The 10,863-nt window shown below is 37.3% G+C and overlaps 2 protein-coding genes across 2 annotated transcripts; both read left to right on the forward strand.

Annotated features, from left to right (window-relative positions):
* Positions 1-53: 53 nt before the first annotated feature.
* Positions 54-5,445, forward strand: Gcs1 (mannosyl-oligosaccharide glucosidase). Its single transcript, XM_071714256.1, has 4 exons — positions 54-759; positions 1,464-1,671; positions 1,979-2,169; positions 2,245-5,445. Exons 2-4 carry the CDS (start codon positions 1,489-1,491, stop codon positions 4,310-4,312), a joined length of 2,442 nt encoding a protein of 813 aa, XP_071570357.1. The 5' UTR covers positions 54-759; positions 1,464-1,488; the 3' UTR covers positions 4,313-5,445.
* A 696-nt stretch (positions 5,446-6,141) lies between these two features.
* On the forward strand, positions 6,142-10,060 carry LOC139777058 (Actin-related protein 1). Its single transcript, XM_071714252.1, has 7 exons — positions 6,142-6,354; positions 6,695-6,759; positions 7,232-7,558; positions 7,711-8,020; positions 8,130-8,303; positions 8,437-8,499; positions 8,604-10,060. The coding sequence occupies exons 1-7, from the start codon at positions 6,307-6,309 to the stop codon at positions 8,745-8,747; spliced, it is 1,131 nt and encodes a 376-aa protein (XP_071570353.1). The 5' UTR covers positions 6,142-6,306; the 3' UTR covers positions 8,748-10,060.
* Positions 10,061-10,863: the final 803 nt, after the last annotated feature.

The following is a 10,863-nucleotide window of genomic DNA, read 5'->3' on the forward strand; positions in this document are numbered from 1 at the left end:
CAATATTTATGAAGTTTTTGAAAATAATTCTGGCGATGCGTCGTCGACGTCTCAGATCTGCTGTTATCGCGAACTCTATTAATCTTATCCCGAGTCTAATTCTTTGGATATTTCGGCGAGAAAGGGTGAAAAGCTTTCGCGTGTTCCGTCGGCGGCGGTCGGACTGATGCCGTAGACGTAGATATAAATTAATTATGGACGAATTTCACATTTCACACAATACAGAGTTTTGGAAAATAATCTTTGATAATCTTGGCGTCCTTGGCGATGCCTTGCGTCTCATTTCGCCGATTCGACAATACGATATCAATAACGGGACTGTGAAGTCACAAAACGGTCAACGCGCAATCATCCACGTTGCCGAATGACTGCGATGCGTGGACCGCTCAATGGACACTCGTCGTTCGTCGTTTTTCTTATCGTGAGGTTCTCACGAGCTCACGAGGCTTTGCGAACGGTGTGGCGACGGGAGTCACGGGAGATAACCTAAGCCGGCATATTGCCATATGTCGGAGGGAACACGGTGGTCACGGTGATCTCGACGAATTGTAGACGCCGCAAGAGAGAAAATCCACGTGCTCTATTTCGCTGGGTTCGTTCCCGGCCGTCGGCAGCCTGAACCTCGATTCCACGATCGATGAACCTTTCATCACTTTCATGTCCATCTTTTGCTCCAAGAATTTTGTTGACATTCAGCTCGGTCGCTCGGTGACGCTTTCCGTTGATCTTCTCCTTACCGTGTCGATACGAAACATTAACGTGAGTAACATTTGCGAATAGTACAAGTTAATTGAACATTGCCATCGTTTGCCGTCGCTCGGCTGGCTCGGCTCGACGTAGCCCGGCTACGGTAGCCGATGAGCATGAGCCGACGTAGGATGATATGGGTTAGGTTAGGAGACTAAATTAAAAAGGTTAGGAGGTAAATCATGGTTCTACCGGCGGCGGCGGAACAGCGGCTCTTGAAGAAACAGTAAAGTAATTGACGAATAAATAAAGGAAGATTAAATTTCTTAAATCGTGGCTTTCGATAAAAGTGGCTTCGAAATCGTGGAATGTGAAAGCAATGGATGCATTTCAGCATTTGTTTATTTCAATAAATAATTTCTTAGAACTTCCTACATGAATTTGATAATTTTTTAATTAGAAAATTTCTCATTTTCTTTAAATTGGGACACTTGAGAAATGTTTTGAGAAAGTCTACATCTTTTCTACAATTCTTTATACACTAAATTCTGAAATATTCTAAGATTTTGCTCACACATTCTATAATTTCTAATGGCACTAAAGAAAGCTTATAAAATCTGAAGAAGTTTAACATGTACATTTGGTGGATATAACTCCTTAACTATCGTTAAGAGTTACAGAATTCCGCCTCTGGAATCTTTGTGCTAAATTATTCCATGTATATTATTGTATTTTGTATTTACTCGCCGAGTATTATCGTGACTTCTTTGTTTCAGGATACTTGAGCTTGAGAATTTTAGAATGGCGAAAGGCAAAACGCAAGAGAAGGCCACGAAGATAAGAGCCAAGACGTCTAAGACGAATAAAAGTTTAAAAATGCCGATAAATTTTATAATCGTCACTGCGAGTATGGCCGTTGCCATTTGGTTTGGATACAAGGGATACCTCGAAACGAGAGTTAATACTCCGTGTGATGTGAACAAGGCATGTAATCCATTGAATAATTTTACTTACTACCAAGATTTTGTTATAAATATAAATTATTACGAGTATGCGATAAAAGCTGTAAAATATCAAGCGTAACGTTACAGAATAGTGTCTCCGAAACTATAAGAGATACACATATCTGATTGTTATAGTATTTTGTTCAATATAAGAAAGTTTGTTGAGGTTTAATTGGTGCAACTTTGGAGATATTAGATATGTAATATGTTTTTATATATTCTCTATGTGTAAGCTATCAAATACCTGCAGATTTGTAATCCGGACAATTTGAATGTTTTAAAATTAGCTAGTTACTGCATCTGGATTGGATGACCCGGATAGATATTGGGGTACCTACCGTTCCGGTGTGTATTTCGGCTTAAAAACAAGAGATCCGCATTCCTTGGTGACTGGTTTGATGTGGTATATTCCACGTTACCTACGCCACGATGGAAGTGGATTTAGACATTGGTGCGAGCAAGGCGATGAATTAGACAGGTACCGCGTAATCGGAATCTTCTTCGGTCAGAAATAATTTTTTACCGATGCAACTAATTGAAATTTAAATGTTAGATATGCCTGGTTGGAGCATGACGGACGAACATTTGGCGTTCAGGAAATAGTAGACGGTTCTGTAGTTGTAAGTACAACATTCGTCAAAAGACCTGGTGGATATCACGGTGGTGACTGGACCGCGAGAATTGCGGTATCGCCGAAAAAAGAACGGGTTGGAGACGAAATGTCGCTGTTATTTTATACCGCTATCGAGGAAGGCACGAAAGGTTGGATAAAGGCTAATTTAGGGGATTACAATCGTTTGACAGGAATGGAAGGAAATACGCAGGGATTGGGATCTTTCGTTATAAACGTAAATTTAATAAATGGCACTGTAGAAGAGCATTCCTTCTTAGCGACAGTCGCTCCTGGTCTACACGTACTGAAAGAAACGGTTCTGCAAAATCTCCGCGTCGCAACTCAGAAGGGATCCATGGAGAAACACGTAGTTTTAGCTGGCGAACAATTGCCTTTGCTGCCCGAAGGCAAGAAGAAGGATCCAAATTTCATCGCTACTCAAGTGACGGGAAAAATTCCCTTTGAGATCGAAGTTAGTTATGAATCTGGCAGTTTTAGTAATAGGATAGAGAAATTAACGGGCAACGTTTATGACGAGGCTCTTAGGGAACACAGAGAACTGTTTTCGAAGAAATTTGAAACTATTTTCAAACTCAAGTCCAAGGGATATACGGACGATGAAGTAGGGTTTGCGAAGATGGCATTTTCGAATCTTATAGGCTCGGTAGGTTATTTTTATGGGACTTCGCAAGTGCAAAGTACGTATACCAAGGGACCTGTGCCTTATTGGAAAGCACCTTTGTATACTGCCGTACCAAGCAGAAGCTTTTTCCCGCGAGGTTTCCTGTGGGACGAAGGTTTTCACGGTTTACTTGTCTCGGCCTGGGACACAGAAATAGAATTAGATATCATAAGCCATTGGTTTGATCTGATGAACGTCGAGGGCTGGATACCAAGGGAGATGATCCTGGGCCAGGAAGCTCTGGCCAAGGTACCCGAAGAGTTCGTGACTCAGATCAATACGAATGCGAATCCGCCTACATTTTTCTTAACGCTGGACTTTATGCTCCAGCATAAAGAGCAGAACTTGCTGAAACATTTCCGGTTACTCAACAACCTGTATAAACGATTGCAGGTATGGTTCTCGTGGTTTAACGTCACGCAAGTCGGCGAGCTGCCCAGTACGTACAGATGGCGAGGCAGAGACGAGAAGACTACCAGAGAGTTGAATCCCAAAACGCTCACATCCGGCTTGGACGATTATCCCAGAGCTTCTCATCCAAGTGTTTCCGAACGTCACGTTGATTTGCGTTGCTGGATTGCCTTCGCCGCTCGCGTTATGGCTAAACTCGCCGAAACGTTGAGTTACCCTGCCACAAGGTACCAAGAAACATTCCAGTATCTGTCTGATAATAACTTGTTGAACAAACTACATTGGTCATCGAATGCGCAAGCATATTCTGATTACGGTTTGCACACCGACAAGGTGGTTCTACGGAAACTCGCGTCGCCGCCGCCGCCGCCACCTCGTGCAAATAAACAACAATCTAATGTACAACCGCCGGAAATGACACGCATCGTACTGGAAAATCCGTCTTTGAAGTTCGTCGACGCAACCTTTGGATACGTATCGTTGTTCCCTTTCATTCTACAGATTGTCGAGCCCGATTCGCCACAACTGGGGAAGATACTGCAGGATCTACGGGATCCTGATTTATTGTGGACAAAGTATGGACTACGATCGCTCGCGAAAACATCGCCTTTATACATGAAATACAATACGGAACACGACGCGCCTTACTGGCGCGGTCCTATCTGGATAAATCTGAATTACTTGACAGTGCGGGCCGCGTATCATTATTCTAACGTAACGGGACCGTATCGGGAAAGCGCGAGAAGGATATACCAAGAGTTGCGAAAGAATTTGATACAGAATCTTATTATGCAATATAGGAAGACCGGATATTTGTGGGAGCATTACGACAGCACGGAAGGAAAGGGCAAAGGGAGCCACCCTTTCACCGGCTGGACTTCCTTAGTTGTACTACTTATGGCAGAAATATATTAAATGTCGTGCTAATGTATATACATATATCGAATATGATCATTCTAAACTATTTCACCGAAAGTGGAATCAAAAGAGACTGAAGTGTTCATTCAGATTCGAGAGTTATCACGTGGATCTGTTGATAGCACTTTGCCTTTAGACTAGACAGAAGAACGACAATTGTATAATTGTATTATTTTGTTGTATCACACTATTACGTTATGTGTGTGTATATTATGTTTTTATCTTTTGTATAATGTTATATCATTGGGGACTCATTGTGTGTTGTCGGAAAGAAAAGCATTTGTAAACATGTCAAGCTATAGTTGTATATGATATACTCGCACGTACAATTTACATTAATTGGAGAGATAATAATATTCTTTGATATCTTGATATGGCCTGATATTCTTGATAATAAATCTAAATCTAAATTCTAGATTGAAGATAGTTGCATCTCTTCTAACAAAAGCGTTACTTATAATGTTTCTACAAGTACTATAAGTATATAATACTCCATTAAATCACGATGCCGAAAAATATATGTATGACAGTCATTGAAAAATTATCATTATATAACATTTTAATTTTAATAAATCCCATGTGCGCGTTTACAAATTATAATATAGAGTTCATAATGTTAACAAAATAAGGATCAAGTGTGTGAAAACAAGTAATACTTTATTTAAAATACATCTTCAGTAAGAATATAGAATATCCTATTAAATCACGATACTGTGCTGAAAAATATGTATGACAGTTGTATAAAAATTATATATAGATGTATTTTAAGTAAAGCAAATTGCTTGTTTTTACACACTTCAGTAAATTTGGTTTTTATTTTGTTAATATTATGAACTCTATATTATAGTATAATTTGTAAATTCACACAATGTGGTGTAATGATACTGTGCAATTGTCTTGAAGGAAGAAGCTAGATTTCAAATCTTGGCTGTGATTCACTGAAAACTTGTATATTCCTAATCTTAAGCTCTTTTGCGCTGTGTTTTATCATTGTAGCACACTTCGAAATACACTTATTTATATGGTTGTACAAAAAGGAGCTTTTGCTAATCTAGCCGTTTTCTAAAAATGGTTCTCGAAACGGAAGTTCAGGCTGCATATAGCGTAATAAAATGTTATTTACACATTGAGGCGAAAAATGAATATACTTCTTTTTTTGCGCTCATGTAGAATTTTAATTTTGTTTCTAGAACGTAGTTTCACATTTCACATTTATCGCGAAGCAATTATACAATCTCGAGTTTTCTTTTTAAAGGTACGTAACAGTTCTAAACGATGTAACGCACATATTTTTGTATAAAGATCCAGCTTTTGTATAAATTGAGCTAGTTTTCTTTTTTTAATGTTGTTTTTATATCTAAACGCTCAGAATATACAGATAATCAAGAAACCTTGCCATCTATAACAGTATTATAGATATTACAATTAATATACATTATATATGTCAACTTTTTGCAGGTTGCAAATTAAATATTTTGACAAATTGAAATATAAATTAAGTTAATGCTCTACAATTATATATATATTACTCTTACAGCATTCCAAATAGTTTTTACTAATTTTGAACTGAAACTCAGAAATAGTGAAGGAAATTGTGAAAGAAGGGAGCATTGGGGAGCATTTATAATAGGGTATATCCTCTTTTTCTTTTCACATTAGGGAGAAAAAGAGAAAAGATGAACTGTGCGAGAATTTCAGCTAAAAAGAATAGGCCTATTGCTTTGCAAAAGGGTTGGCAGTGTTGGCTGGTGTTGGCACTCCTGCTCGCGACGCACCTCGAGCGGCTCGAGCCTGCTCGAGCCTCGAGGTCCTCGAGAAACGATTCTCGAATCGCAGGGTCGCTCGATATCGGCTCGATCGCTGATCACGCTGATGCGGCTGATGACTCCCTTCAGACGCCTCGCTCGAAGGATAGGTGTGTGCCTTGTGTGGGGTTACGGTCGTGGGTCCTCGATCGAAACAACGTCGCGTGGACATTCCGATTTCGTATTATGGAGCCGTACGACGTGATCGTCAATCAGCCGGTGGTTATCGACAACGTAAGTGCCCGCGCCCCGCCGCCGCGGCCGTTCAGTTTCTCTCGCGATGTGTCAAACTTCAATGTCGGTCGTCAACGTCGACGAGGAATTGTCGCTCAAAAGGACACGACGTTGAATGCTTCATGCTTCACCTCGCGTTCGCGTTACTATTTTATTTACCGTTATTGATTTGTATTCATATCTTGATTTCCGACCGCAAACGGCAATTATTATTGACTTCATCGACAGTCCGGTCGATGGATAATGATGATGATGATGTCGATATGATGACGCTATGCGAATCTTTTCCCAATTTAGGATCGATAACGTTGTCATTACAACCTGGTTTTGTTCTGTTCAGGGATCCGGCGTGATCAAGGCAGGGTTCGCGGGCGATCAGATACCAAAATGCAGATTTCCGAATTAGTAAGTAGCAGGGAGACTCTCTCTCTCTCTCTCTCTCTCTCCTGTTTTTGAAGCTTACTGTTAGATGGCTAGTTATTCTGATGACATATATCGAGAATGTCCAGATCAAGCTTTGATTTAATTATTTGCTGATTAATTCTCAACTGGAAGAATTGCTCGCCACAAAACTTTGAGGTGTATTTGTCGTTTTTGGTAAAAAATTTCTATTTTAAACAAAATTGATAACTCTATCTGTGTTGACAAAGTTAGAGACATTATTTAATAAGTTAATTATATTATTTTTTAATGAGACTTTCTGACAGACTGAGAATGTTATTATAACTTCTAAAAACTAATTAATTGAAATGTTAAAAATCAATATGACATAAAAAAATATGATATTGTACATGACGAATTTTAAAATAAATTAGAATTTTTACATTAGCAGCATTATTGATTGATAAAGGAATTAATGCATGTTTCCTGTCTTTAGCATTGGGAGGCCAAAACATGTACGTGTTATGGCTGGTGCTTTGGAAGGAGATCTGTTCGTGGGTCCAATAGCGGAGGAGCATCGTGGCCTTTTATCTCTTCGGTATCCAATGGAACACGGTGTGGTCACAGATTGGAACGACATGGAGCGCATCTGGTCTTACGTTTATAGTAAAGATCAGTTAGCTACGTTCAGTGAGGAGCATCCGGTGTTGCTTACAGAAGCACCTTTAAACCCCAGGAAGAATCGTGAGAAGGCAGCCGAAATATTTTTCGAAACGTTTAATGTTCCAGCTTTATTTGTTTCCATGCAAGCTGTACTTAGCTTGTAAGTAACCTTTTGCAATAATCAGTGTTAAAACGATTTGTAACTTTTTACATTCTGAAATTAGAATCTCGAAATTATATTGTTTATGGTGATTAGATGACCGTTTTGGTCATCTACTGCATAACAATGATCTTTGTTATTTATTAATGCAGATATGCAACAGGCAGAACTACGGGAGTAGTTCTAGATGCTGGCGATGGTGTTACGCACGCTGTACCTATTTACGAAGGTTTTGCTATGCCTCACAGTATAATGCGAGTTGATATAGCAGGACGTGATGTTACAAGGCATCTTAGGCTACTTTTACGCAAGGAAGGTATTAATTTCAAGACCACAGCGGAATTTGAAATTGTCAGAATAATTAAAGAGCGAGCGTGCTACCTCGCCAGCAATCCTCAGAAAGAAGAAACAATAGAGACGGAGAAGTTTCAATATGTGTTACCTGACGGCAGTCACTTGGAGGTAATAAAGTAACTTGAACTCTAGTAATACTTACTAGAAAAATATTAATTGTATATAACTTCAAAATAGCAAGTTCGAACTTCTTATATGTATGTTTTATTCAATATAGATTGGTCCGGCACGATTCAGAGCTCCTGAAGTGCTGTTTAGACCAGATCTGATAGGTGAAGAATGCGAAGGCCTTCACGAAGTACTAACGTATTCCATTCAGAAGTCTGATTTGGATTTGAGAAAGGTTCTATTCCAAAATATCGTATTGTCGGGAGGATCGACATTATTCCGCGTAAGCAGACAATCAATATATGTGTAAAATAAAGAAAGAATATAAAAAAATTACATCTTTTTGTATTCTTATCTTTCTATATTGTACAAAAGAATTGTTATAATGCAACAAGATTCTCATATTTACTGTTTAGGGTTTCGGTGACAGATTATTATCGGAGATTCGTAGGATGTCGCCAAAAGACATTAAAATAAGGGTAAGGAAACAGAGAATAAATGAAAATAAGATATAAATTAAATAGTGAATAAAAAAATTTTGGTATATTCAGAAATAGCATTATATTTGTTTCTGGTTTAACAGATATCTGCGCCTCAAGAACGATTATATAGTACTTGGATTGGAGGTTCCATCTTGGCTTCTTTAGATACCTTCAAAAAGATGTGGGTGAGCAAAAGAGAATTCGACGAAGATGGTATACGGGCTATTCACCGTAAAACATTTTGAATTTAATTTAGAGAAGCTTTCGAAAATGTTATATATATCGAATAATTTTATTATAATACGAAATGATGGCACATACACACTCGGCACGATACAAAATAATATGTCGCAGCAAGCATAATTCATAATTGTTTTGGATAGTAACTCGTATAATTTCTATCATTATTTCAAGGAGTCATTACTTAGGCATTTCTAATTATATTTTTAAGGCCCGCGATATAGTGCAAAAACCGTTTCGATTTGTTTTTGCTTTAATCGATTAATGTGACTTTATTTTGATAGATATATACATGGTTGTGTCAATATACAATTAATATACATGAATAATTCTGCAAAGACTGTACAACACGATAAAAGTGAAAAGAAAGCTAGCACATCTCAAGATCCCTTAAAAATGTAAATAACGACTTTTCGAATCAAATGAATTATGGTCAAACGTAAAATTCTAAATTGTTTTTACAACTTATTTATTTATATTTATATATTTATGCTGTGCGCTCTGTCCTGTTACGTGTATTACGGCAGCACACACGATTTTTCATTTACTAAGAGAAAGTGCTCTATTTCGTCTTCAATATAGCGAAACGAGGTATTCTGTAATTTCTATGTGCAGTAACATTTATGCAAAATATTTGTAAATATGTATGCTTTCGTAAAAATAAATCTTTATAGTCTTTACACATACAAACACAACACACATAAGTGCATGTGATTAAAATATGAATTTCTACAATTGTAACGTCGAGATTTGTAGCTTTACATTAAACAATTGATTCCAACATACTTTGTATCACGCATAAACTATTAATTTTTAAATGTATATTAAATGCTGAAGGAGAACGCAATCTTTGTTACTTTTTATTTATGAATTAGTATGTTTTAGCTGTGATAAGAATAGGGATTATCGGAAAGTTTATCGACGTTCTTATCGCTGCGTAAAAAGAAAGATCGCAATTTGAAAATAACAAGCAATAACTTTATTGGAACGGATACAGTCATCATATAATATCTGTTAGAATTGTATATTATATGCCTGCACTGTTCGGAGAGAAACGAATATCGAGAACATTCAGAAACTTGTTGACAATTATTTAATGTCGCACACGCAATGGAAAGAAAAATGCTCGAAATACGAGATGCTGCACAAGGCAAAAGTACTATATGTAGAAAAATTTAGAAAATGCGCCTGAATCAATATATTATTTAAAAGACAACCTGCAAAGGCATCTATATTAAAGCTAGTGTAACGAGTGTTTATACCATTTTTAATTATTTAACAAATGTGTATTTTTGTTTAAATAAACAACTGTACGAGACATGCTGGTTTTATATATCTGGAGCAATCGGAAAGTACATGCGAAATACGTCATTAATTAAACAATATAGAACTCTGTTAATTTTCTGCACTTATATATATTATATGAATATATTTATATATATATTTTCTTTATTTAATAATATTTGCAAGAATGTATTCATTAGTCAACGTAATATTTAGCCATATATTTGTTAAACCTGTTCTTTTTAGCTGAACTTGTTGCACGGTTCATCTTTTCTCTTTTTCTCTCCAACGTGAAAGAAAAAGAGGAAAGGTGAACTGTGCAAGAAATTCAGCTAAAAAGAACAGGCCTATGGATTGCAGACGGGACAGCATGTATACAGCATGTGGAGCCACTGGAGCCTCCACAGTGGAGAGTGGAGGATACAGATATTGTCTTTGTGTTTAGCTTACACGTGGTACGATGGTGGTGCGGAAAAGAATGATATATATATTTATTTTATATATATTTATCCATTTTATACATAAAATTAAGCTTTACAAGAAGACCTTCACTCTTCAGTTATGTTGTTGCAGTATATTTGTTAAACTTTCGATTTACTTACATCTCAAATTGAAAAAAAGAAGAAAAGAAGGGAGATAAAAGTTTCGTGATTGAGAAAGGAGCGTGATGCTTCGAGAGAACACAAATCGAAGAATCTAGAAGAATCTCGTGGGTTAAAATCAGAATGGAACGAGAGATTGGTAATATTTTCAATCAAAGTGAGTTTGGATTTATTTTTATCTGAATTGGACTCGTCGCAAACGCATTATTTGTATCGCACTTATGGGATTTTCGTC

This window comes from Temnothorax nylanderi, unplaced genomic scaffold (genome assembly GCF_030848795.1).
Source record: "Temnothorax nylanderi isolate EJ_2023f unplaced genomic scaffold, tnyl_v1.0 TNYL_tig0137_pilon, whole genome shotgun sequence".
In the NCBI taxonomy this organism is placed as follows: domain Eukaryota; kingdom Metazoa; phylum Arthropoda; class Insecta; order Hymenoptera; family Formicidae; genus Temnothorax; species Temnothorax nylanderi.

Coding starts and splice junctions, on each gene's coding strand:
- Gcs1 (XM_071714256.1), top strand. CDS start 1,489: ATGGCGAAAGGCAAAACGCAAGAGAAGGCCACGAAGATAAGAGCCAAG. Junction 1,672..1,978: donor CTCCGTGTGATGTGAACAAG/GCATGTAATCCA, acceptor TTTTAAAATTAG/CTAGTTACTGCATCTGGATT. Junction 2,170..2,244: donor CAAGGCGATGAATTAGACAG/GTACCGCGTAAT, acceptor TTTAAATGTTAG/ATATGCCTGGTTGGAGCATG.
- LOC139777058 (XM_071714252.1), top strand. CDS start 6,307: ATGGAGCCGTACGACGTGATCGTCAATCAGCCGGTGGTTATCGACAAC. Junction 6,760..7,231: donor AAATGCAGATTTCCGAATTA/GTAAGTAGCAGG, acceptor TCCTGTCTTTAG/CATTGGGAGGCCAAAACATG. Junction 8,500..8,603: donor CAAAAGACATTAAAATAAGG/GTAAGGAAACAG, acceptor CTGGTTTAACAG/ATATCTGCGCCTCAAGAACG.